A 27,973-nucleotide genomic window follows, 5' to 3' on the forward strand; every position below is an offset into this window, starting at 1 on the left:
TTTTTACTTAGCATGTTTCCAAGATTCATACAAGTTGTAGCATGTATTCATACTTTATTCCTTTTTATGGCTGAATAATATTCCATTGTATAGATACAACATATCTTACCTATTGGGGTTTTTTTTAAAGTTTATCTTTTTTTAAATATATCTTTATTGATTTCAGAGAAAGGAAAGGAGAGAAACATCAATGATGAGACAGTCATTGATCAAGCCCACAACTGGGGCACAGCGCCCTGACCAGGAATCAAACCCCGATCGCCTGGATCCTAGGTTGATGCTCAACCGCTGAGCCATGCCCGGCCAGGCCATATCTTACCTATCTGTCAACTGATGGAACACTTGGGTTGTTTCCACCTTTTGGCAATGCTGTTAGGAACAGTCATGCACATGTTTTTGTGAGGCATATGTTTTCAATTCTGTTGGGCCTTTCCATCTGAAGAGTAAAGTTTTAGAATACCCCTTACATTATTACATTTTTATAATCCCTTCCCCCCCTTTAAAAAAACTTTTTAATTTTGTAAAACTGTTAGTCTGATATGAAATACCTATATTCATCTTCTGTGGTTTTTATATTTTCTTTCACTTTCTGTCTCTTTAAATTCTACTTTCAGAGATATTTCTTCACCTGCATCTTCCAACTCTATTAATTACTTTTTATTTTTAAGGATTTTTAAAAGCTCTACTGTTCTGGTATTTCTGTTGGTTTATAAATGCAATTTCTTCAAAAGTCTTTTTAATCAGCTTTTCCCATTTACAACCTACTCAGCATTAGCTCAGACCCTACATATCTTGAAAACATGGCTTCTCATTGTTATGTAGTACTCCATCAAAAGATCAAATATTTTAGCAGCATGAGGAATTATCAAATCTGTTTTTGATGTCTGGCCTAGAAGTAGTGGGAAGAATGAACTGGAAGAGACTAGAGACAGAGTCAGTAATTTAGGCGAGAAAGGAAAGTTTTATCTAAGGCAACAGCGGTAGGGTAAAGGCAAAAGGACAGCGGACAGATTTTAGGAGGTAGGATGGCACAGGACTGGTTAGGAGAAAAGGGAAAAATTCAGAATTACCCTCGGGGTTATGGTTTGGACAACTGAAATAAGTACATTTCTAAAAAAAAAAAAAAAAAAAAGATGAATTTTGAATATATTTAACAGTGACTTACCTGTTGTTCAGTCTCAAGTTAGTTAAGCTAAATCATAGCCTAAATATAAGCTGCATTGTTCTATAGAAAAATAAATTTTTCCCCCAGTATTAGTCTCAGAAATAAGTCATCATTAACATTTAAAGAGAAACGTAAAAGGTTCTAAAGTAAAATTTTCATGACAATATTTCTAATGCAAAAGATAAAATATTTTTAAATATTTTTACAAATAATCTATAAAGATATTATTTTTTTATTAAGGATAAGAAAAGATAGCAAACCTTTACAGAAATTAACTTTATAATTAACATTCTTTGAAGAAATATTTTAAACAATGAAAAAAATCAGCAGTAAACAAAAATTCAGGTTTAAAATAATGAATGAAACTATGGAAGAAAGTTTTATTTATTAGGGTATTTTGAAATGACAACAGCCATTCTGCTATTATACTTTTATTTCTATAGATTCACTTTGTGCCTCAAAATGAATTTTGCAAAATAATTTCCTTTTCATCAGTGAAATACCTGTTTACTGTTTAAACTACAATATTAAAGTATAGATTCAAATATTTACTAAACACCTTTATTAACTAGATACAAATCATTTTATTTCTAAAAGTTGAATTCTATTTAGACTCATTAGAATATTTGTATTTAAATACTCCAATGTAATCTATGTGCATTAAGCAAGTAGGAGCTCTTCAAATAAAGAAAAGTCTCATTTGGTTTTATAAATAATAAAGATGATTTAAAATGTAAAAAATTGAGCTAAAAAAAATAGCCCAAACCACCTGTTTTTTAAGTCATACTAGCCATCTACTTCTAAAAAGTCCTATCAAAGCTATTTTTTTTAAACCCAACATTTACTAACTCAACAGATGGGTTTTAAAAATGAGGAAAGTAATTTTACTTTCAATTCACTGATTATGTACTCAACTGGTGTCTTTAAAAAATAATTTTAGCATACATGAAGACTGAATTAAACCATTCTCAACATTTTTCTAGTACTGTTTGCTAACTAGCTTGTTTTTACATACACGCTTTAAACATCTCTTCCCCAGGTAGTACACAAAAATAGTTATTTGCAACTATAAAATCTTTCAAGTAAACTCCCAATGTAATATCACTGCTTTTTCCTTCTCTTGTAAGAATCATTACTGTGAGTTCGAACTCGCTGGTACACAGAGGATGCTATTTTCATATTGTCTTTCTTTGTAAATGTCTTCTCTATTGCTCCAGGTTTCCAAAGTAACAACTGTGCATCTTCTCCTCCAGTTAGCAAAGAATCATCCTGCATATTCCAACAGAAAGAACGGACTGTAGCAGCATGCCCTCCCTGAAGGCTGGTCACATGATTCAATCCTGATGCAGTACAGCTCATTAAGTGAATAATTCCTGTGTTTGTTCCTCCAACAATAAATAATTTGTCCATCTTTTCATGATATAGGCCACCAATCAAATAGTCCAAAATACCTCCTTTAATATTAATTACTTCTCTAACATCCTGGATATTCAAACATGTAACTGGTTCATCAGTATCCAGATTATTAAGATCCCACCAACAAAATCCTTCATCATGTGTCATGCAGTATATCTGTTTATAATCTTTCCCAGACCAACCAATACAGCTAACTGATGAAACTGTGTTACAAGTTGTAACCAGTGCATCTTCTTCATTATCAAGGCTAATATCGAATACATTTACTAGGCCATCTGTTGAACCTGAGACTACCATGTTAGGATTGCTAGGATGGAAACATACTTGAGTGATATCATCACTATGTGTTTCTGAGTATGCCCCAAGTGGGTCTTTAGTAGTAGACAAATCTTGAGAATTAATTCTTGCATCCCAAAATACTAACAATGCATCATCATCAACTTTTTCTGTGCCAGCACAAATGACATGATCATTACAGCTGATATCAAAACTGATAAAAATATTGGAAGGGTAACCCTTGAACAGCTGGACAGGTTTTTCACTGGCTAATCGAGCATCCCAACATTTTACAGTGCTATCTGTACATGACGAATATACAATGTCACAAGAATTTGCAAACTTGACTCCATTAAGAAGTCCAGGATATCCACTAAATTCTCGTAGTACGTTTAACCTTTCTTTATCATATATTCTGATTAATCCATTAGAACATAAAACAGCAGCCAAGCTTCCTTTTTCTGCTTGTACAGTCTTGGATGTGTCTATGCCAAGCAGATAAGTAGGCTCTTCAGTTCCTGAGGAACGCTTAACAATGTTCAGATTAGCAAATTGTTCCTCAATCTTCTCCATATCAGGAGTGGCATCCAAGAGTAGTAAATATCTGTAATAAAAATATAAAAATTGAAATTAAACCCACAGCTTCTCTAAAATTGTAATTAAATCAAGAACATTTCCTTGTGAAGGCTGACAAAACAACAGAGATAAAAATCTATTTTAATATTGTAATCATTTCCCTACCATGATGTAACTAAAACTAAGTTACCTCCTAATTCACTCTTCAACACCAAATCTACCACATATATCTTATGACAGTAAGAGAATTTAAAAACATGTATATACACTGCTGAGTAATTTGTTTTTAACTCAAACCCAATTATTGGTCCTACTCATTCATAATCATCAGCATTATCCAGGATCTCCACTTTGGATTCATCTACACCTGGTCCCAGCTGCCTTATACAACTTTAGAACCTAAATATAAATGTGTACACAGAAAAATGGTCACTCCAAAGAGGTACATGCCTTAATTCCTGGAACCTGTGAATATGTTGGTTACATAGCAAAGAAGATTTGAAATTGTAGATGGAATTAAGGTTGCTAATCAGTTGACTTTAAAAGGGAGAGATTAGCCCTGGCTAGTGTTGCCCAGTAGGCTGGGCTTCATCCTGCACACCAAAAAGTTGCAGGCTCAATTCCGGTCAGGGCACATACCCAGGTTTTGGCCTCTATCCCCAGGAGGGGCATGCGGGAGGCAGTTGATTGTTGTTTCTCTCTCTCTCTAAAAATCAATTTAAAAAAAAGATTTCTCCCTTTAAAAAAAAATAAAGAGGGAGATTATTCTGGATTATCTTGGTGGGCCCAATGTAATCACCAGTGTCCTTTCAAGTACAAGGAGCAGAAGATAAGAGCCAGAGGGAGATGTTACTATGGAAGAAAGGCAGAGAGAGATACACTGCAGGTTTAGTCAAAGGATGTTAGTAAGTGGGTAAGTGTTAATATGAGATTACTAAAAAACACACACAATTCTTTGCTACTGCCTCAATTTGATCTCTGCATATGAAAAATCAGACTGGTGAGAATTTTAAACAGTAAGAAAGTTTAATGGGGCTTTTAAGCTAATAGTAATTTATAGGACTATGTGAATTGTTATACCCAAGCAGGACGGTAGTACTATACACTCCTTCCCTCCATTTTGTTGCCTGGAAAGTGTTTCACAGTGGAACAGTCCTGCAAAAGTTTAATTCAAGGGTTCTACTGATTGATGAGGCAGGGCCCCAGAACAGAATGTCACAGCAAACTAGCACTTCAAGGCTGTAGCAATGGTAATAATCACGATGGTTGTCCAGGTGACACACTGTTTAAATGAAGTACAGGAAGGAAGGAAGGAAAAAAGGAAGGGAGGGAGGAGATATCAGAGGTAAGGTGGGTATATCCCCCAATACTCTCAAATTATAGACCTTATATTCCTCCACAAATACAGTTTAATCTCTCACGGGGAAACATGAAAACCTCTAGCTTATGTTTAAACACATTAGTATGCAAGTGAGTCATATTTGAACTAAAACTTCCAAGGCTATACAATTCTTTATTTTATATACTAGTGAATCATTTCAAAATGATTAATATACTTTTACTTCTATGTATAGCCTTCATCTGAGTTTTCTTTGCATGATCCACTTCCCAGTGCTCAAGAAAAGCCATAGGTTGTCTTTTCTTCTCACTACACTCTCATGGGGTAACCTCATTCATATTCATGTTTTCAAGTGCTTCCTATATGCCAATTATCTCATTTCTATTTCCAAATCCTATTTCCAAATGTCTAATAGCCATTTCTCCTTGCACATGTCCCACTACACCTCAAAATAAAAGTCATTATGTATGCTTCCCTGGTAAGCCTTCCCCTTAAAAGAATCAGAACAAAAACAAACAAACAAAAAACAATGTAAACATCTCAATTTTTTCCATTTTGGTCAACTTCCAAATCCTACTTTTGGGCTACAGACTTCTTAGAAAAGTATTAGATTAAATATGTTTCTGCGGCTCAAAACAATAGTGACAACCTCATATGGTTCAACCTAACAAAAACCTATGAAGAGAGCAAATAAGATTAATCATAATTTTATCTTTTCTTTTTGTTTGTTAGATGCATAAAAGGAAGCTTAGTTAGCATTCTAGATCTCAACAGACTAGTGAGAAATGAGGACATGGAGAGAGCCCTTCTTATATCAATACATACACACACACACACACACACACACGCACACACAAATTAAAGAGTGCAAATAGATATGGACAGAAAAGGATAATAAAGCAGAGTAGAGAGGAGAAAAGAGAAATGAAAATAATCTAAGAGAAAAGAGAAAGGAATGAATAAAACAAAAGAGGAAATTACTGCCACTACCTCCTTAATCATGTGGGTGAAACACTGCATCTTTTACTGTCCCTAACACAGAGATGAGACAATGAGAAGAGGTCCAGATAAAGGAAGTTCAGTCAAGTATAAAGCTATGAGAGTTTGCTCCACTAAAAGGAATTTTTCTTCATGGGGTAATTTTCACTCCATGAGAGTGAAGAAAAATTCCTTTATTTCTTTAAAATAAAGTCCTTGTCCTTGAGTTAGAGAATGTACCAAGCAATCATAAGCAATTTAAATATAAACCAAATTGTTCTGAGAATGGAGGCAGAAAAATAACGATGATCTCATCTTGACCCACCTAGTACAGAACAGGAACTAGCAGAACCACAAGCAGCAGCCTGGCACTGAGCCACTATTGCTGCTGTGGTTCTTACAGGGAGACACAATTCTCATGTCTGAATATAATGCAGGTGTAAAATGTCAGAAAGATACCCCAAAACAAACACTATAGGGTAAGCTTCAAGGGTGCGAGAATATTATATTCTTGGTGAACTGCCACTTTGCAATATGCTAGGTGGGACTTGGTAACTAATCTTTTATCTGAATAACTGTCCCTATTTAATTACAAGTTGATTATTTAATAACAAATCCCTAAACATAATTATGAATTCCTCTTGTGGCTTTGGCCTTAATAAGATTTAAGTTACTTTTATCAATCAGAATCTCTTATTTATTTCCTATTAAACAGTAAAACACGTTCTGTCTGCATCTAGCTGCAACTGAGTATTGCTCTTATTGCTGAATTGGCTAAGTTTGAATATGAAATCTGAAGGACAGCCTAGCTTAAATAATTCCATAATGGATAAGGAAGTAGCTTTCCCCCCCATATAAACAAGGGACAAAAAAGAATTAAAAGGAAATAACATATATTTTACACTTAATTAGAAACTGATTACAAAAGGCACAATATTAAAAGTCTTCTACATATTATTTTATAAAATCAGAAATGAGCAGTATCCTTAGAATTAGATATATTTCTATTTTTCAGGTATGAATGTTCACCATACTTGAAAGAGTTAACAGCATAAGCATCATATACTATTATATTTTCTAACTAGTGAGACAATTTATTAGACTTGGGCCAAAAACCTAATTCCCCACAACCAGACTTAATATTGCCCATTGACTATAAGGAACTAGCTGATGATGACTGTGAAATGCAGAGGTCCATCAAATGTCCCAAATGTAGGGAGATGGTTAATGGGAAAAGTCATTCAGGAATGGGCTCTAATAACTTCACAATCCACACTTATAATTCAACTATAATAATGCTACCACATCTATCAAATTGGGCTAGGATAATTGAGCCTCACAAAGAATAAAATAACCATAATTGGAGCTCAACAAATGCTAGACTGTATGCTAGAAACTTACATTTAATTTTTTTATCCTAATCATTTAACCCTATGAGATAGGTATTACTATCCCCCTTTTACAGAGGAGATTGCAGCTCAGAGAAACTGAGTAACTTGCCAGCGATCTGAGAGCTACTAATGGGAGGACACAGGGGAGTCCAGTGTGAAACCCCAGCTGTAACTTCAAAACCTGTGAGCCAGTGTTCACTCCAATACCATGCTATTGCTCTTGTATGTAAGTACTGAAGTATTAGTGTCAACTTTCATTAAGGCATATGAGGCTTTGAGAGGAGAATTAATTACATGTTAATTCTACATATAATCAGAGAAAGGAGCAGGATAATTAAAAAACAAAAACCAACCTAGAAAAATGTTTCCATAAGCAACCATCACTCTTAATTTTCTTATGCCCCACTTCGTTTTTATTAAATTTTTTATTATGAAATTTGTATGAAGCAGAAAATAGTAAAAGAAACCCCCATACATCCATCATCCAGCACGAACAATTATATTCCACAAAAGACAGAGGGGCTAGTTATACATCACATTTCATTTGAAGGGCAATTAAGAAACTCTAGTGGAGCCCGGCTGTGCGAGGTTCAGCGGTTCAGCATCAACCTAGGATCCAGGAGACTGAGGTTTGATTCCCAGTCAGGGCACATGCCCGGGTTGTGGGCTCCATCCCCAATCAGGGGTGTGCAGGAGGCAGCCGATCAATGACGACTCTCTCATCTTTAATGTTTCTCTCTCTCTCTCCCCCTTTCCCTTCCTCTCTCTGAAATCAATAAAGATACATGGGAAAAAAAACCTCTAGTGGACAGTGTGATGAAACCTCTCCAACTCATTCCCCTCTCCCCACTCCATGTGGCATAAACAAAATTTAAGGACTTGACCCCAGCTCCAAGGGCAGACCCTGATTAGCCTAAACCAATCACAGTACAAGGTTCCATCCCTTGTAACCAGTAATTTGGTTTAGAAACCTTACATTTTTGCTAATCCATGCATGTATTCCCCTCCCAACTACAATTTGTTCATATGTGGAACATTAATTCTAAATTGGACCCAATCCAACTAATGGAAAGAATTTTCCATGGTTATGAAATTCTGAATTTTCTATTTAAGTCAGTTTGTAGAAACTTTTGTTAATGCAGCCAGAACCACCCTAACTAATTAGAGATAATCAAGAAAAGTACTTGGATATATCATCAAGTACTGACTTAATGATACAGTATTTTAAAACTTAATCTGAAATGCAATCTAGCAAGTTTCTGTATATTTTTTAAATGCATTTATATTTTTTAATATAGTCACATGGTTCAAAGTTCAAAAGATTCCAAAACCAATGTCTTGGAACATTTCTGTCCTCAAGCCCCTTTCCTCTCACAGGAGACAACAAATGAATACTTTCAGAGATTGTCAATATGGAAATAATGCAGTTAAGTATTTTTGGCTTATCAAAAAAACTTTCAACGTGGTACAATAAAAAAGGCAATAGGGCCCTGGCCAGTGCAGCTCAGTTGGTTGTCATCCCATGCACCAAAAGGTATCCAGTTTGATTCCTAATCAGGGCACATGCCCGGGTTGCGGGCTCCATCCCCAGTAAGGGGCATGCAGGAGGCAGCCAATCGATACTTCTCTCTCATTGATGTTTCTCTCTCTAAAAATCAATAAAAACACATTAAAAAAAAAAAACCTCGAGGAATTCTGGTCAAGCTCAGGGGGTGCCAGAGACACACAGGGAGGAAATTATTTGTGTAGCTTCAGGGCAAGAGCCACCCCCGCCCTGCCCGGGCACCACCATTCCTGTGTTGGACCCTCCTTTGCACATGTAAGTAGCCAGAAGAGTTACACTAGCTCCACCCTGATGACACCCTGAGGCTCCACCCTACCCAACTCACCCAGTCCAGGGGCTCTGTCAGTGGCAACCAACCTGGGCTCCTGGGCTCCAGTTGCAGTCTTTCTTTAAAAACTCTCAGGAATTGCCCTGGCCAATGTAGCTCAGTGGTTAGAGTGTCGGCTGTGCACTGAAGGGTCACGGGTTCAATTCACGGTCAAGGGCACATACCTGGGCTGCAGGATCAATCTCCAGCCCTGGTCTGGGCATGTGTGGGAGGCAACCAATTGATGTGTCCCTCTGACATGGATGTTTTTCTCTCTCCTCCTACCCCCCTTTCACTCTCTCTAAAAATCAATGCAAAAAATGTCCTCGGGTGAAGATTAACAACAACAACAAACCTCTCAGGAATTCCTGTCAAGGTCAGGGAGTGCCAGGCACACACACACACACGGAAAACCTGTGTTGTCTGCCTTCAAGGCGAGGGCTGTCTTCTCTAATGGTCAACAGGTACAACCTTTGCTGTGGTAAGCAAATATTGATGGACAGAAAGGGAGAAATCAACAGTAATACATCTAGTCATAAAAGAGAACTGTAACATATCAATCAGGAGATAGTGGCCTTAAATGACACATTAGACCAAATGGATTTAATTGAAAGTTTTAGAGCATTTCACCCCAAAGCAGCAGACTATATGTTTTTAATAGCACATGGAAGATTTCCCAGGATAGACCGACCGCATTAGGCCACAAAACAGGTCTCAATAAATTTAAGACTGAACTAATATCAAGCATCTGCTCATGACAGGAAACACAAATAGGCATTTTGTAGACATGAAAACAATTCACAATATCCAAAAATGCTGGCAACACAGTACACTATAGAGTATCATTTGTTTACCCTTGTGATGGTGTGTATGACTGAGAGCTGTGGCTTGCTGCTGCTGTCCACCATCATGAGAGAGAATCATACCAAAACACATATTGCTAGACCAGATTAAGTCAAAATTCAAAATATGAAGTATGGTTGCTACTGAAGGCAAACCGCTTTCGCACCCTCATGAAGTCGAAAAATCCTAAGCAGAACCATCAGAAGTTAGGGACTGTCTATATACTATCCCACTTCAATGAAATTCCTGGGAGCCTGGGAGTGCCCTTCTAGTTGTTAGATGAGATACTGCCCAATTCATGATTTGCTTACTAAAGCCAATTAGATCTTAAAAAAATTCCTATTCATACATGCTTCTGTTCACATCTGTGTGTAAGCACAGAAAGGTCTTAATATTCATAAAATGTATTTCAAATATTTAGTGTGTGTGTGTGTGTGAGAGAGAGAGAGAGAGAGAGAGAGAGAGATGAGGGTATGTTGCCTTCTTTCTAATACTTTTCTACATTGCTAAAATGTTTAATAATGATTATATAACCTCATAATAACCCTATAAGTACTATTATGTTCATTAAACTGATGAGAAAAATCACATCACGGCTAATATCCAGTAAAGCTTGTTTCTGACCTCAAGCATTCTTGTTCTAGAACCCATATTAACCCCTACAGTATACTGCCTCTATAGTAAGTACATATTTTTTAAAAGTTTAAGGGTAGATTAGGTTACCTATACAAGAAGCATATTTCATACTTTTTTTAAAAAAGGGGGGGGTAGGGCCCTAGCCAGTTTGGCTCAGTGGTTAAAGTGCCGGCTACAGACTGAAGGGTCTAGAGTTTGATTACACTCAGGGGCATTACCGTGGTTGCGGGCTCAAACCCTGGCCCAGGTTGGGGCATGTGAGGAGGCAACCAATCTATGTGTCTCTCTTACATCGATGTTTCTCTCTCCTGCTTCCACTTTTTCTGAAAAAGCAATGGAAAAAATATCCTCAGGTGAGGATAAAAAAAGGTGTGTGGGGGGGTAGGATGTTTTAGCAGAGCACCTGCAAAACAGTAGCTGCTAATGTCTAATGTCATGTGCTAGTGTTGAAGTCAGTGGCGAACCTGAAAAATCTAATGGAAGCCACAAAAGTTCCATACTGGACATTAAAGAAGCTTATTATTTATCAAGCATATCTAATGTCAGCTTATCGGAAACAAAATTACATAGGTGAAACTTAGGAATTCTGGTTATTAATATTTCAGAGAAGAGTGAAATAGGAACAGTCACTCATATGCATTACCAGTATGTCCTGAAAGAAACACCACCTTGGGATCAAAACCATGTATTAGTTTAACTTTAGGAAACATCTCTCATTGAACTTGGATTTGTTGATCTGGGAAGGAAAAACTACCCTGCAAAAATCTGGCTGATGTTGGTGTCCAAATGGCTCCTGAAATTGTTCGTAATCATTCACAAAGACATTCACCAAGCCGACATACACTAAAGCAACATTGCAGAGTGAAAAAAGTACTGCTCTGTGAATCAGAGTATCTGTTTGGCTCTCATATTGCCAGGTCCACATGTATAAAATGGCGACAATAATAATGATCTCTCAGGATTACTGGAGGTGGTAAATAATTGTGTCTATGTTTTAAACTAACACAAAATTGGCTTTGAAACAATTTGCCAAAAAACGTTTTAATTTGGGGAAAAGTGAATATTTAGTGGCAGGTATGCTAAACTGACATCTGCTACAACTTCAATGTGATTTTAAATACCATATTCATTAATGACTGAGACTTAATGTCTTTGTAAATTAATCCTGCTTAGTGAGCCTGAATATGCTCTATTCACATGAATGTTCAAGATACTGGTTGCAGGAACACATGGCATCTCATGCATTAAATACACTAAAACTCTTACAAAAAGCACAGTTTTTAAAGTTCAGGAATCTGTTACGAAGGTAAGGGGGGGGTTGGAGGGAATGACACACACACCTTTTCATACAGTATGAGATTATCCTTTAGGTGCCAGATATAACATTCAGAGTTATCTTTTAAAAAATAAAAACATTTTCTTCAATAACATCCTGAGATAAACATTTTCTCAAGTCAATCTTCCACCCCAAACTTAGCCTCTAATTTAAGTGTATGAATACCCAGCTTCTTTCAACAAGAACAATGATCTGCCTTTGCCTTTCCAGAACAACCAGCTGGTTAACCAAACACAAAGAAACCACACTTCCCCAGTCACCAGACGCTTAATTTCGAAGTCAGTAACACCATGGAATAATCCAATTCTTGAATTGGTACTATATGTTTACTAATTCTTTTGCTAATTCCGAATAGATCCTTTTAAAAATTAAGCAAATGTTCTCTTTAATAACTGCAAAAAGGGGGCAGGGGATAAAAAGAACCATGGCCTTTAACAGAATGATATAGCACTGTGAAAGACACAGTCTCTTGAATACTGTGCTATAGTTAGATAAGTAATATCAACATTAAAGCTCCTCAAAATTCCTAAAGATGTATCCTAGTCAATAATTCAAAAAAGTCTCAAAGGGCTGATGTAACAGGCGTAGAACATACTAGATTGAGCAAAGAACATAAGCAAAATCCCTGCCCTAATGAAGGGCTGTGTGGGGAGAGATAGATATATAGGGTCTTCAAAAAATGTATACATACACTTTGAATAATTATAAAGGCAGTTTATTAAAATAATTTCATCATGGACAATGGTGTGGAGAGGGACAGGGGAGGGGGTGGAATGGGTCATTGGGGAGAAAAAGGGACATCTGTAATATTTTGAACAAAAATTTTTTAAAAAATAAAAATTAATAAAATATATTTCATTTTCAAAATTGAGTTATCAGCTATTACAGTGTATATACATTTTTGGGGGACATCCTATATAGACAAATAATTTTAATAATGAAAATAGTCAGTGATAAGTGTTATAAAAATAATATAGGGTAAGGCAAGAAAAATGAAGCTAGAAAGGCCTTTTAGATTTGATCATTTAAGGAAAGCCTCTCCCATGAAGTGACATTTGAGCTGAGACCAAAATGAAAAGAGGGAGCAAATACTGGATAATGAGGGCCAAGAACCTCCTGGGCACAGAGAAACAACAAGTGGGCCCAAGCAGCTAAAGCTAAGTTAGAGAAAGAAAGAGGTGTATGAAATAAGATTAAAGAGATAGCTGGAGGCAGGTAAGAGCTCTGCAGGCCTCAGCAAGAACTTTAGATTTTGTTCACAAGTGAGAAAGAAAGCCACTGCAGGTTGAGAGCAGGTGAGAACTCTGATTCCCCTGGCTGCTGTCTGGAGAACAGGCCTTAGTACAAGAGTGAAAGTAGTGAAGGGATTTGTACAAAATTCTGGGCAAGAAATATGAGAGTGGGAAGAAGTTGCTGGATTCAGGCCACAATTTTGAAAGAAGAATAAAGAGAATTTCTGATTAGACTGCAAGTGGGAATTCAGAAAAGTTGTCAAAGATGATCCTTAGGTTTCTGGCCTGAGCAACAAGGTGAATATACCACTGGCATGTTACTTTTAGAATAATTACAAGCTCTTAAGATAAAGACAAGATGATTAATTAGATAATTACACAATTATCCAATTGTTTAAATAGTCTTTATTGATAAACTGTGGTATATTAATACAATGAACTTCTACACAGCCATAAAACATACAACTGGTATATGCAACAATATGGGTGAATCTTACAAGTGTTTAGTGGCAGAAGCCTGACACAAAAGATTAGGATATGATTTCATCCATACAAAGTTGAAGAACAGGCAACAAATCTATAACAATAGAAATCAGAATACTGGTTATCTTGTGTGGGGGGGATATGTACTGGGAAAGAGATCTGCGGGTGGTGATTATGCACAGATGTCTACATTTCAAAAAAACCCCAAACCATCATGGAGGAGAATGACGCCCTGCCTCCAACAGGATTCTCACACTGAGTAAAAAGCATTAACAGTCTACTCTTGGAAGAGGAAGAAGAGCAGAGCGAAAAATCCTCTATTTGGCACATACAAGCAAGGCCTGCTAAAAGTTGACAGTGGAGAAGGAATAATGAGGAAAACCCTCCAACATCCCAGGCCCAATACTAAGCACAACATATTAACAGCCCACAGCTAAGGAATTTCAAGTCTGTAGTGTACAGAAGGTAACTATAGCAACAACGAAACTAAAATCAGCTCCCTTAGTGATTAGATTGTTCAATATCCAACACTAACAGTCTGAAGAAGCAGAGAGGTGGCCATTTCTGGGGATAAATATTATTTACCTCAGTCTCTATTATTCTTCTATACACAATGTCCAGATTTCAATTAAAAAAAGACACACACACACACACACACAAGCAAGAAAAACAAAATAAATTGTCAGTAAGAGCAGCAATGAACAGAACAGACCCAGAGATCGCAGAGATGATGGACTTTAAAACAACTATAAATTGTCTATTTAAAAAAAACTAAACCAGAACAAAACAAGTGCTGGTGAGAATGTAGAGAAATTGGAACCTTATACAATGGAATGGAATGTAACAGTCTCTGTGGGAAACAGTTTGGCACTTCCTCATAAAGTTAAACATGCTCATGCAAAAATCTGTACACTAATGTTCAGAATAGCATTACTGATAATAGCAAAAAAGTTGAAACAACTCAAAAGTTCTTTAACTAATAAATGAATAAACAATATATGATATATCCAATATAATTCTGCCATAAAAAAAGGAATAGCCCAGCTGGCGTTACTCAGCGGTTGAGCACTGACCTATGAACCCAGAGGTGACAGTTTGATTCTGGGTCAGGGAACAGTAGGGGGTGTTCCCTGACCCAGTGTTCTCTATCCCCAGTAGGGGGTGTGCAGGAAGAAGCCAATTGATGATTTTCTCTCATGATTGATGTTTCTCTCTCTCTCTCCACCTCTCCCTTGCTCTCTGAAATCAATAAAAACATATTTTTTTAAAAAGGAATAAAGTCAAGGGAGGGGGAGGAATGGGGATATTTCTAATAGTGTCAACAATAAAGAAAAAGGAATAAAGTACAGTTACATGCTACAACATGGGCTAAAATGGAAAATATTATGCTAAGTGAAAGAAGCCACATACAAAAGACCACATATTGAATGATTCCATTTATATAAAATGCCCAGAATAGGCAAATCTACAGAGATAGAAAGATTAATGGTTGCCAGGAGCAGGGAGTGTGGAGTGAATGGAAAGGGGAAACTGGGAGTGACTGCTAATAGGTAAAGAAAAACTATGCAAGTGAATGGACAAAGGAGTAGCAGTTTTAAAGCACAGAAAGGAAAAAAAAAACCTGTTAACACAAAGCTCTGCACCCAGCAAAAATATCTTAAAAAAAAAAAAAAAAAAAAGATTAAAAAAGAACAATCATACAAGCAAAAGTTGAGAAGAATCACTGCCAGCAGATCTGCAAAACAAGAAATGTTAAAGATAGTTGTTCAGCCAGTGGGAGGGAATATTGGAAAGAGCACTGTAAATGGTAAACATGAGAGTAAATGTAAGACTTTTTTTCTTTTAAAAATTTCCTAGAGGATTACTTCCGAGGCAGACACGGAAGTGCAGGGAGGCCCGTGTGCTCATTTGGGGAATTTCTGGCCCAGCTGCACACCTAGAGTGCGTTCTGAAGAGGTCGGTTCTTCAGGGTCAGGTTCCACCAGTGCCCGGCCGCCCCTCAGCCCAGCACCAATACCCACCATGCCCAGGAAGCCTGGCATTAGCCTGTTGGGCAGCCTTATCTCCTCGCTGCCGGCCACGCCACAGTCCCGCAGGCCAGGATGAAAAAGCTCTCGGAGAGAGAAGTACCAGCTCAAGTACCTGAAGCTGAGCAAAGCTGCAAAGCCACCGTGTTTGAAAATGCTATTTGTGTGAAATTGCTCATCTTGAGGAAAAATTTCTTAAAGCAAAAGAACAAAGATGGTACTTGCTAAAGAAGCTCCTCCAGCTTCAGGCTCTAAAATTAGGAAACGTACAGACTGCAACTTCTATTTACCCGAGTTGTGGTGTGGCCAGCTCTGTGGGAACTCTACAGGGAGCTGGACTAATTTCTGGGCCTAGCACTGGGGCTGAGGAGCCATTTGGGAAGAAATCCAAGGAGAAAAAGGCAAAGGCAAAGAGAACAACAAACTGGAAGATCATCATTCACTGACCTGGCTTCTATAATGAGTGCCATCAACCTTGTAGGGTACTGTAGTTCTTGAATATATTCCAGCATTAAGTCCCCAGACCAAGAGTTTACATATCTGTCACATCAAGGATGGCGGTGTACAAGCTCAGTTTGAAATCGTTCCTGAAGATGATCCGCAGAATGCCATTGTCAGTTCATTTGCAAATGCCTGTCATGCAGAACTGCTCAAGGCCGTAAGTGCTATTATAAGGAAACTAATGTCTAACCTGCTTCCTCTACCTGGAGCTGCCTTTTTGGGTTTTCCAATCCAACCATCCACAACCTGATCCAGAGTTGTCCAGGAGCTGGAATGGGCGAAATTTGATGTGTGCAAACCTGGAGATGGGCAACTACCCCAAGGAACGCTGGAGAGTGATGCAGCTATAAACTTTGAAGCCTTTCAAAGACAGACCTTCCCCACCCCCAAGCCCAAGATGTTTTATTGATTTTAGAGAGAGAGGGAGAGGGAGAAACATCCATTGGCTGCCTCCTGCATGCCTCCTACTGGGGATCAAGCCCAAAACCCAGACATGTGCCCTGACTAGGAATTGAACCAGCGACCTCTCAGTGCATGGGACCACATTCAACCGAGCTACATTGACCAGGGCCAGAGACAGACCTCTAATGAAGATCATAATGACCCCATTCTACAAGGATCCTTGGCTCTCCCAGAGCTTCAACCTATAACCTTTGTGTCTTCTTGCCACCCATGTTCCTGACACATGACCCCTTGGTAGATAATCACCTATAGCACTTGAAGTCTCCATTGCTGTGTAGCCCAAAGCAAACTTCGGATTGAACAAGAGGGGATCATCATTTTCATCATGATGATTAAAAAATATATATATATATATTTTTTAATTGATTTTAGAGAGAGAGGAAGGGGAAGGGATAGAGAGATAGGGACATCACTGAGAGAGAAACATCAATCGGCTGCCTCCTGCACGCCACACACCAGGGATCGAGCCCACAACCTGGGCTTGTGCCCTGGCTGGGAATTGAACCGGTAACCCCTCGGTTCATGGGTCAATGATGCTCAACCACTGAGCAACACCAGCCAGGCATGATGGCTTTATTTTAAACTTACACTAAAACTTAGAATATATGGAAGGAGGCAGCAATTCAGAAGTGGAAACTATATTAAATTAACACAATTCTTAGTGGAGGTTCCCATGGTGACAGTTTTTTCTCCCTGAGAAAAACTTCACCTGCTTTATTTTTAGTAATAAATTTCTTTTGACAAAAAAAAATCCTTAAAAAATAATTGACTGTCTAAACCAAAAAATAGTGTAATATATAGAGGGGTTATTAAAAGTAAAATTTATGACAGCAACAGTAAGAGGGTGGGAGGGAGGAAACAGAAAATGTTGCAAGGTTCTTATAAAATGGTATCATCTAGAAGTAAACCTAGAAGAACCACAAAAAGAAATAATTTTTTTAATCATCACCCGAGGATATGCTTTATTGATTTTAGAGAAGAAAGAAGAGAGAAAAACACTGATGTGAGAAACACCAATAGGTTGCCTCACTGGGGATGGAACCTGCAACCTAGGTATGTGCCCTGACTGGGAATAGAACCATGCCACAAGCTTTATCATATGAAAAGGTTGGTGGTTCATTTAGTTTAAACCCTAAGATTGTTCAAGGTGTTCCCAAACAGCAGTTTTAATCCAGTGTTGGATTAAATTCATGTGGATTAAATGATACAGATTAGAGACACCAGGTTGGTAAATTAGAGTTACAACACTGAATTGCCCAGCAAATCTGTGGGGAACCTGTTACCTTAGGAAAATCTTTAATTATAGCCCTAAGTACAGTCTTTGTTTATAGGATATAGGAAATCTAGGGTGGTTTAGTAGGATCCTCAGAAGGTCTTGTTTTGAAAGGGAAAGTTTTAATGGGCTTAGTTTATATAACAGGAAAGTAAGGAAGTTCAGGTGGGGGGGGGGGGTAGGAGGGTCCTAAGTTAGAGGAGGGGGCAAAGAGGGATATAGGGAAGGTGGAGCAGTCGGGTTAGAAAGGATCTTGGTCAGCACAAAGGAGAGGCTTGTGGTGTTTTGTTTGTTTTTTTAACCCATATTTAGTTATTTGCTTTAGTCAATTTGGAAAAAGTATTTCTTAAGGAAGCAATCTAGAATCCTAAACACATTTAGAAGCCTCCACATACCAATTAAAATAACTATCCCATTTGGATTGTTTAATTTTGTAGCCACAGTCTTCTTAGTTCAGAGAAAAACAAGTTTGGGGACATCAAAGATTTTCCATAATGGCCACTGGAGTTCTAAGTCATCCTTTGTAAAAACTGGTCCATTTAATCAAAAACAAGCATGAGCGCCCTGGCAAGTGGGTTCAGTGGTTAGAGCATCAGTCTTCAGACCAAAGGGTTGCAGGTTCAATTCCAGGTAAAGGGCATATACCTGGGTTACAGGTCCAATCCCCAGCCCTGGTTGGGGTGCGTACAGGAGGCAACTAATCAATGTGTCTCCCTCTCCCTCCCTCCCTTCTACTTTTTCTAAAAATCAATGGAAAAATATCCTCGGGTAAGGATTAACCAAAACAAAACAAAAAACACAAAGCATGAGAAAGGACAAGCATAATTTAATATAACTGGCCAGGGTTCCCCACAGAGGGGCACCCTTGGAACATTCAAATGAGTGGAATCCAATTATCACAAACAAAGAATTCTCACCAGAGGACAATTTGTCTCTATCCAGAACCTAAATAAAGTCAGAAGTCTTGCCCAGAAGAAGGGAGCTCAAGATCTGAGAACAGACTTACCAAACCAAAAATTATGGTGACTTGTAGAAGTAAAGAGCACGAAGTGCTTAAGTGTGGGTACCTCACTCAACTCCAGAGATTGTCATTCCTTGGTGGTCAGCTCCTTCAGATCCCACTTCTTACACAATGTAGTGTCAACCTAAAAAAAAAGAGATAAACTGAAAAAAGCTCGAATAACCAGAAATTGAGTTTCTTCAGGAATAGCAGAGGAACTGCAATTCTGGACAAGCAAATAGTAGAGAACTACAGGCAAGACTGTTGATGGTTTAGGTCCTGACACTGGATGGCTTTTATGGGCAAGAAGTGCAAAAGGGGAAAAGTTCAGTTAAAGGCCATGTAGTGAGTTCACTGGCTCAAAGATGGAGAGAGATAGCCCTGGCCAGGTAGCTCAGTTGATGAGACTACCATCCCCAGCACCAAGATTGCAGGTTTTATCTCTGGTCAGGGCACATACAAGAAGCAACCAATGAATACATAAAGAAGTGGAACAACAAATTGATGTTTCTCTCTCTCTCTCTCTCCCTCCCCCCTTCTCTCTCTCTAATCAATAAATTAAAAATTAAAAACAAAAAAGATGGACAGATTCTTGGCAGACGCTCATTGGTCGAAAGAAAAACTATCTTCTATAAATTAGACATTTATAGGAAATCTACCTTTGTCTTTCTTTTTCTGAGAGAGCATGGGTGAAATTCTCCACTTCCTACCCTTCAGTTCCATTTTATTTATTTTTTTAATCCTCACCTGAGGATGTTTTTATTGATTTTAGAGAAAGAGGAACAGAGAGAGAGAGAGAGAGAGAAGTATCAATTGGTTGTGTCCTGTACACACCCCAACTGAAAACTGAACCCGCAACCTGGGTATGTGCCCTGACCAGGGGTACTGGATGACATTCCAACCAACGCAGCCACACTGGCCAGGGCCTTCAGTTCCATTTTAGGTTAAAATCCTTTCACACTTTTATCCATAACAAGCCTGAGGAATGTGTGTGGGTAGCCAAGGGCAGATGTACAGCAGACACTTGGATACACTATTCTACAGCTCAGGGGGCAAAGTGTGGGACTGTGTCATCAGTCTATAGGAATTAGGCAGTAATTAAAAACTAGGAAAGTGGGTGAACCTCCTGAAGGGAAATTATACAGAATGATATAAAACAGCAGGTCAAGATTAAACCCTGGAATACCACTGTTTAAGAAACGAGTAGAGGAACAGTAAAAAACTATAAAGGAGACAAAAAATAGAAATAAAAAAAAGAACTGAAGGAAAACCAAAAAAGTAGCCAAACAACAGCTAATATTAACTGATTGTTAATATCTACGTTCCAAATCAGTCTCTTCAAATGCACTGCTTCATTTAACCCTAAATAACCCTAAAAAAAATAGGGGTTTTATTTTATTACTGCTTTTTAAGATAAAGAAACTGAGGATTAGAAAAATAGGTATTTTGTGGTAGTTAAGAAAATGAGTATATAGCCAGACTGTTAGGGTTAAAATCCTGGCTTTACTAGCTATATATTTCAGCTTCCTATTCTTTAAGCAGGAGATAACAGTTCCAATCTCATAGGGTTGTTGTAACAAATAAATTAATTACATGTTAAATGCTCAGAATGATGCCTGGCACACACACACAAACACACACACACACAAAAGGACAAACACCAGCATAGAGAATTTCAAAGAAACACACTAGTGTCATATAACAAACTTAAACTTATAGAATAAACTATTAGACGTGAAACCTAGTATATATATATGTAAAATACATATATATATCTCACGCTGTTAACCAATGACAACAGAAAAAAATACACACACACACACACACACACATATAAACATTATATTGGGGGGGAGCAGGCAGACTAGATACTTCCAAGTTGAATTCACAGAACAAAATGTTTCCCCAAATTGTCACCAAACAGAAAGATGCTTTAACATATTAATAATTCCATTTCCACTGTTAACCACTGACTGAAATAAGATTGGGGCAAAATGAGGCTTCCTGACATTGGATAGCTTATAATAATATCAACATATTTCTCATATAATAACGCAATATTTTATAAATATTTGTAAATTGATAAAGACACTTTCTTCTACATTTTGAAGATTTACTATTTAATACTCCAAATTAGGTGAATATCCAAAAGGGATCTGCTGAAATTGAAATCAAAACAGTGGGAAAACCCTTAGACATAAATATTTATAACTTTATACTTATGTAAAGATACAGTAGGACACACCAGCTCTTTAAACCACTTTGTGCCACACATCTTGGGAAGATCAGAATCTAGTTAAGTTCTAAACTCATTTCCTCTCTTGTGAACACAGTGAGAGATCCTGACATCAGAGAAATAACCAACAAAAGCATAATTCCTGAACCATCCTGCAAAAGCCAGATATTGAGAGAAAAAAGTTCACACATACTTAATAGAGCTGATGTAAAGGATAGAAAACACGAGAAATAAAGTACTGCCGGTTGTAACTTTACTAAACATGTGAAAATGCTTAGCTTAGACTTACGCTGCCTTGCCCTTGGCATTGATTACTACTGCCATCTAGCAACAGGTCCAAAAATTAGAGAATACAAAAAAATCATCCAAGACTACAAAGTCTCTAAACAGAAAGATGCTTTGATTTAGTAATTATTAAAATTTCTATGAACCATGATAACTGTGATTAAACTGCATTTTTCTTAGTTGTTCTTTTCCTTTCTTCCTCTATGTGAACTCATGTATTATTACCTCTAAGTGAACTCGTACAACCCTGATCTTTCTCCAAAATTCCAAACCCGTATTTCTAATGTCTCCTACATCCTGACCTCTGAACATGCTGCCAAAACTTCAAATTAAATATACCCAAAATACAACTCAAATACCTGTATTCGTCATCTCTGTTAACTGCATAATCTTCTCAGTCATCTAGCCTCAAAATCTCAGAATCATCTATGACTAAAGGGAGGCAAAAAACAAGATTCAACTAAGCTAATAACCACCACCTTGAAAATCACCCTTCACATCCAACTCCTCACTGTTTCCTCTGCCATTATTCTCCGGTTTCTCATCACCTCTCTCACCTGCTACTGCTGTAACCTCCTACTGTGCCTGACACAGAGCAAAACAGGAAACACTTAATCTAAAGTGTGATTCCTGGGCAAGGATGGCAACAATAGGAGAAAGTTTTATTTCCCACTGGAGAAATATCATATAAGAGAGTTTTGTTCTCAGAAACTACTTTCATTAAAAACAAAAGCAAAAAAAACTACTTTCATGTAACAAATACTGACATTCGGCATGACATTAAACGGAAAACAAAAGCAAATATATGACTTCACAAATAGTTCTTAAGTATGAATAGTTCTTAAAAGAAATACTTAATTATAAAATATCATATACTTTCTTTTGTTGTTTCTGCATGGGCTGCAAGATATTTGAACATGTGAATTACACACTATTTTATAGCAAACCCAGACTTTTCAATATTTTTTAAATAATTTTAAAAAAGATTTTAAATTGATTTTGAGAGAGAAAGTAAGAGAGGAACAATGATCGGCTGCCTCATCCACACCCCCTACCAGAGTACGGGCTTGAAACCGGGCATGTGCTCTGACCAGGAATCCAACCAGCTAACTTTTGGTATAGGGGATGACGCCCAACCAACTGAGTCACACTGGCCAGGGCCAAACTTTTCAATATTTTAATGGGTAAAATATTTTTCCCACAACAGAACTACAAAAAGGATTACTATTCTCTCCAAGAATTTGAAAATAACTCATTTTTTGAGTTATCTAGATCCTACCAATGCTTCAAGATCTAGCTGAAATGCTACTAGCCCTACAAAATCTTTCTTAACTCAGCCTAAAGTTAGTTTCTACTTCCCTTGAATGCCAAAATACTGTGTTATTCACAGAGCAGTAATAAATACTTAATATATTTATCTAGTTATGTCTTACACACTTATATTTGTTTACCCCACCGCAGAGTATAAACTTCATAAGGACAGAAGTCACGTTCTCCAATTCTATAAAATCCATCCACTACTGGCCTACCCTCATGAAATCCTGCTTCCTGTGAGGAGTGTAAACATACACACACAGAACAAACTCAATAGAGGGCGACAAAAAGGCAAAGATAAGGAACTACCGTATATGTAAAACAATGTCAAAGACAGGAGAAGGCACACACACACCCCCAATCCTTAGAAACAGCAATCCCTTTTCTGGAGAAAGTAAAGTTCCTACATAAGAAAGAAATCAATTAGTAACAACTTTGATGAAACATCCACAGCCACAAGTTGGAGAAGGTTGATTCACTCCAAGCTCCTAAAGTCATAGAAAGCACTATGAAGGCATAACTGAGGAAGCTAAGGAAAGGGTTAGGATTTGGAAACATCACCTTGCAGTTTTACACAGAACCCTATATGCAGAAAGCATTCAATAAATACCTACTTGTTTGAAAGTAATTTAACAGCTAGTCCCATATACACAAATTCTGGAATTAAACAATATGTTCAAAATGTTCTTCCTTCAGCAAATACTTTAGAGGATCAAATTATCTAAAATTTCCTGCAAATAACGCAGTTAATATTATGTGCCTTATGTGACATAAATCATGGTTTTGATGCCAGAAAAGGATACATCCACATTTTTAATCATTCAGTATTTTCAAAATAACCCAATGATTCATAAGTTGTACTCTTTGTATTTTTAGAATGGCTCAGGGGATTTGTGTGATTCTCAAACTCATTTCTTAGTTCCTAAAAAAAACTTCAATTTGATTTTATAAGCTCAGAAAAAAAGGGGGGGAAGTTTGGAGAGAATAAAATAGCTTCATAAAAATAATTTATTGGCCCTGGCTGGGTAGCTCAGTTGGTTAGAGCACCGTCCTGATACGCCAAGGTTATGGGTTTGATCCCTGGTCAGGGCACATGAATGCATAAGTGGAACAACAAAGCAATGTTTCTCTCATTCTCCCCTCCCACTTCCTCTCTAAAAATGAATAACATAGAGTTAAATAATAATAATTCAGTCCTACATTAAATACAAATTAATGATAGGCTAATAAAATCACAACTTAAAGCAACTAACCATTGTAAAAATTTAGCTTCAATATCTATTCTCTTCTTTTCTTGAAAAGATATGCCTGTGATACATGCTAACAACTTTAGGTTTGAGTGACAGAAGAGCTAAAGGAAGGATTCATGAAGAAAGGGAAGGGCAACTTATATGCTTATATGCGTAACCTATGAACACAGACATTGGTATGGGGAAGGCCTGGGGGTGGGGGTAGATGCAGGGTGGAGGGGAGCAAACGGGGAAAAAGGTGGACATCTGTAATACTTTCAACAATAAAGATAAATTTTAACACACACATACACAAAAGGGAAGGGCAGAATCAGAACCAAGAAAAAGGTACTTTAACAAAAATAGCCAAGACCTGGAAACACAATAGGAAATGAAGGAGCCTGTGTCTGGGATGGACCTAGTCAATCTGAGTAAGCTGCCCGGGTGAGGCGTGGCTCAGCAGCTGAGCATCAACCTAGGATCCTGGAGATAGTGGTTCAATTCCAGGTCAGGACACATGCCCGGATTGCGGGCTCGATCCCCAGTCGGGGGCATGCAGTAGGCAGCCAATCAATGACTCTCATCATTGATGTTTTTCTCTCTCCCCCCATCTCCTTTTCTCTCTCTGAAATCAATATATATATACATACATATATATATAAAATGAATAAGCTAAAGAGGTGTTACTGTAGAAAAGGAGGCAGTAAAAAAAGATCAGCACTAGAAGTGGGGGGCTTACTTTTTTTCTTTTTTTGCAGATGACCTTCAATAAATCACAGATCCAATCTGAACCCTGGTTTACTCACATTTCCACTTTTTCTATTTATTGTTTCTTTTGTGTGCACCAATGATAACAGTAACTAAGGTACACTGAATCACTGAATTCTTGCTATATGCCAGGGACTTTTTTTTTTTTAATGTTTTCATTGATTTCAGAGAGAGGAAGGGAGAGGGGGAGAGGGGGAGAGGGGGAGAGAGACAGGGAATTGAACCAGGTTGACCTTTCAGTGCACAGAACGATGCTCAACCAACTGAGCAACACCGGCCAGGGCAGGGAATGTTCTAAATGCTTTAAATGCATCGTATCTCATTTAATGTTCTGGACAGCCCTATAAAGTAGGCACACTTACTTCTCCCATTTTCTAATTAGGAAATGGAGGCTCAGAAAAGATTTGCTAAAGGTCACTCAACTCACAGATGCATAGCAGGAACTGGACCTCAAATATAATTCAAGAGCCCATACTCTTAAATGCTTCCTTATACTGACTCTCAAATGATATAAAGGACATAGTTTACAAAGCATTCTTAAATAGCCATTCAAATGTAAAATGGTGTTATTATAATTCTTTTTAATTTTTATTTACTTACTTAATTTTTTAATATTTCTACTGATTTCTAGAGAGGAAGGGAGAGGGAGAGACAGAAACTTTGATGTGAGAGCGAAACATCAGATCGGCTGCCTCGTGCACACCCCCTACCAGGGATAGAGCCCACTACCCAGGCCTGTGCCCCATCTGGGAATCAAACAGACTACCTTTTGGTGCTCAGGACAATACTCAACCAACTGAGCAACACCAGCCATGTCAATTTTTATTGATTGTTTTTTAGAGAGAGGAAAGAGTTGAGAGGAAGATCAATCTGCTGTTCCACTTATTTATTCATTCATTGGTTGATTCTTGTATGTGCTCTGACCAAGGATCAAACTCACAACCTTGGTGTATTAGGATGATGCTCAACCAAGCTACACAGCCAGAGCCTGAGGGACAAGTCTTAAGCAGCTGGCTAGAGGTAGTACCCATTATAGCAGAGACTGCAAACTCATTATAAGCTAGGCACATAAATAAGCTAATTAGTTGGGACTATGTGAGAATTCTAGCCAAAGAAATGTGAGAATAAGTAATATAGGCCTGAACCATAGAAATATCCCACATATGCTTCTCCTTGACCTTTCTCCTTCCAATTCCATGCAAAAAGCATAGAGACCTTTACTGAATAATTATTATAAACTAAATGACTACTTAGGGCTGGTCTTTTTCATACATTATCTTACTCCAATGAGTGGATGGTTACAAACCCAACTCATCAGGTCTTGTCTTCTGAGAATTATGAATTCCAGTCAGATATGAGAGCAACAAATGATTATCTTCTTCTGAAAAAAATGACAAAAACTGAAGTCATCAAAGGTACTAGCTTCTTGCTAAGAGGCTTGGAAGGTATCAATGATGAGGAAACTTACCAGTGCAGTTCTCCAGGAAACCTAGTGCACAGTCTAACCTTAAGAGCATGGGACCCAGAGTCTTTGCTTAAATGGCTTCCTTATAATGAATACCCATCAACTGAGCTCATGCTTCTTAAACTGGGGGACACATACCTATGACTATAGTAAACTGGCTATTATAAGAAATAGAGGAAAAACAGTACAGATATTTACTGTCAAAAAGCTGTGTATAAGTGGACTCGCGCAGTTCAAACCTGTGCGTGCAGTTCAAACCTGTGTCATTCAAGGGTCAACTGTAAACGCTCCAACAACTTAGCAGTGATTTGCACACAACTGGCCCCAAAATACTGAACTACATTAATATGAATAGCACTCCAGTTCAGAAATATAGAAATTCTTTTGTTTTCAATTATGGTCTTTGCTATGAAGTAAATGAAAATATCTTAAATAGGCAGAAATCATGGGAAAAGTAGTTCTTTAAAGCATCATAGGGAATAAGAAAATAAGCATTACCTTCAGTCCTATTTGTAACTGATAATAAAAGTTGCAGGAAAAAAGTCATGATTTTAGGTTAAAACAAAGATACAACTCAAACTGCATGGGTAACAATACCAGGGGAGAGAAAAGAATTCACAAAAGCAGCCATGTGGGCAGATCTACTTTGTTTTTATGCTGTTTACAGCCGCCTAAGGTAAGAATATAAACCAGACAAACATGACTTGCACTTACTACAAGGAATATTGTCCTGAACCCTAAGCAAGCAGGCAAATGGGGCACACAGGCTTAAGTAGTAATAGGCTGCATGTTACTACCACTGGTACATACTCTATGCTCTAAGTTCAAACGATAGTCTAGCCTCTACAGGAAAGAATTCGAAAAGCACAAAGTCACATGTAGTTAACATCCGTAATTTACATTTTAGATCCACTTTTCATTTGATCCTCACAACTCTAGGAAGTAGACAAGGCTGGTATTCATTTCGATTCTGCACCTGAAGACTTCCCCGGTCAAGGGTTTAGGAAGTGGCTTCTACTCCGAAGTCTTTCTACTACATCATTTTACCTCGATAAAAACAATCAACTTACTTGTAGGTACGCTGTATTCTGAACCTCAAGTTAGAAAACAGGAGCAACATTTTACAAGGAATACCACTTTCTAATGTTATGTCCAAGGAAATCGAATGCCACACTCAATTTAAGTTGTCAGAGACAAACTGAAGAGAACACGAGGACTAGTGATTTAGCGCGTTTCTTCCCGAGAAGATGAGAACAGCAACGGCACCTCTTTAGAGTGCAATGTGGATTAATGAGATAATACACGTGAAGTGCTTAGCCTAGTGGCTGGTCTCGTAGTTCGTTCTACTCCTTTTCCCAAATGAAAACCGGCTTTCTGACCATGAAAACGAACAAGCCCAGGTGGTGGGTAGGCAAGAATGCGAGGGGACGGCGTAAGGAGCAGGGGGGAAACAGGTTCTGGCTACCCTTCCTTGAACACTCGGCGAAAGCTGCTACGCTTTTAATAAAAAAAGATCCAAAGAAAGTGCTGGAGGCGGCAACGGCCCACGGGGCAGGACTGCGCGGGTTAGACCGAGGCTCGGCACCGCGGCACCAAAAACCCCACCGCGTGGTCCCTCCTCCCGGCTCCTCCCCATCACCCTCAGCGCTAGAGACTCGGCAACTCCCGCTTTCTAGACTCAACCCGTACTGCCGCCGCCGGTCGGGGGAGCTACCCAGCCCGGAGACTCGACCAGCCCGGCCCTACGAAATGTACCTCAGCCAGAAGCCCACAACTGGCTCGGGAGAGAACACGCACTCAGGCAAGGCGCAGAGCAGACGACCGGAACTCCACCCTCTACCTCTCTGATTGGGTAAACGCGCGGCGGAAAG

At 38.2% G+C, this 27,973-nt stretch overlaps 1 protein-coding gene across 2 annotated transcripts; it reads right to left on the minus strand.

The window, feature by feature from the left end:
- Nucleotides 1-27,948, minus strand: WDR89 (WD repeat domain 89). 2 transcript variants are annotated; one of them, XM_081152525.1, is made up of 3 exons: nt 27,858-27,948; nt 18,812-18,950; nt 1-3,461 (listed from the first exon to the last, which is right to left on the minus strand). In XM_081152525.1, exon 3 carries the CDS (start codon nt 3,428-3,430, stop codon nt 2,267-2,269), a length of 1,164 nt encoding a protein of 387 aa, XP_081008651.1. In that variant the 5' UTR covers nt 3,431-3,461; nt 18,812-18,950; nt 27,858-27,948; the 3' UTR covers nt 1-2,266. The 2 variants fall into 2 exon arrangements, with proteins under 2 accessions (XP_081008651.1, XP_081008650.1); XM_081152524.1 differs by lacking the exons at nt 18,812-18,950; nt 27,858-27,948 and adding an exon at nt 16,017-16,065.
- Nucleotides 27,949-27,973: the final 25 nt, after the last annotated feature.

The sequence above is a fragment of the Miniopterus schreibersii genome (genome assembly GCF_964146895.1).
Source record: "Miniopterus schreibersii genome assembly, chromosome: 1".
NCBI lineage: Eukaryota > Metazoa > Chordata > Mammalia > Chiroptera > Miniopteridae > Miniopterus > Miniopterus schreibersii.

Excerpts from the sequence above, each read along its gene's own strand:
- WDR89 (XM_081152524.1), bottom strand. The coding sequence starts at position 16,039 with ATGGCACTCATTATAGAAGCCAG. Across the intron at positions 3,462-16,016 it reads GCACTCATTATAGAAGCCAG|ATATTTACTACTCTTGGATG; the intron begins GTCAGTGAATGA and ends TTTTTATTACAG.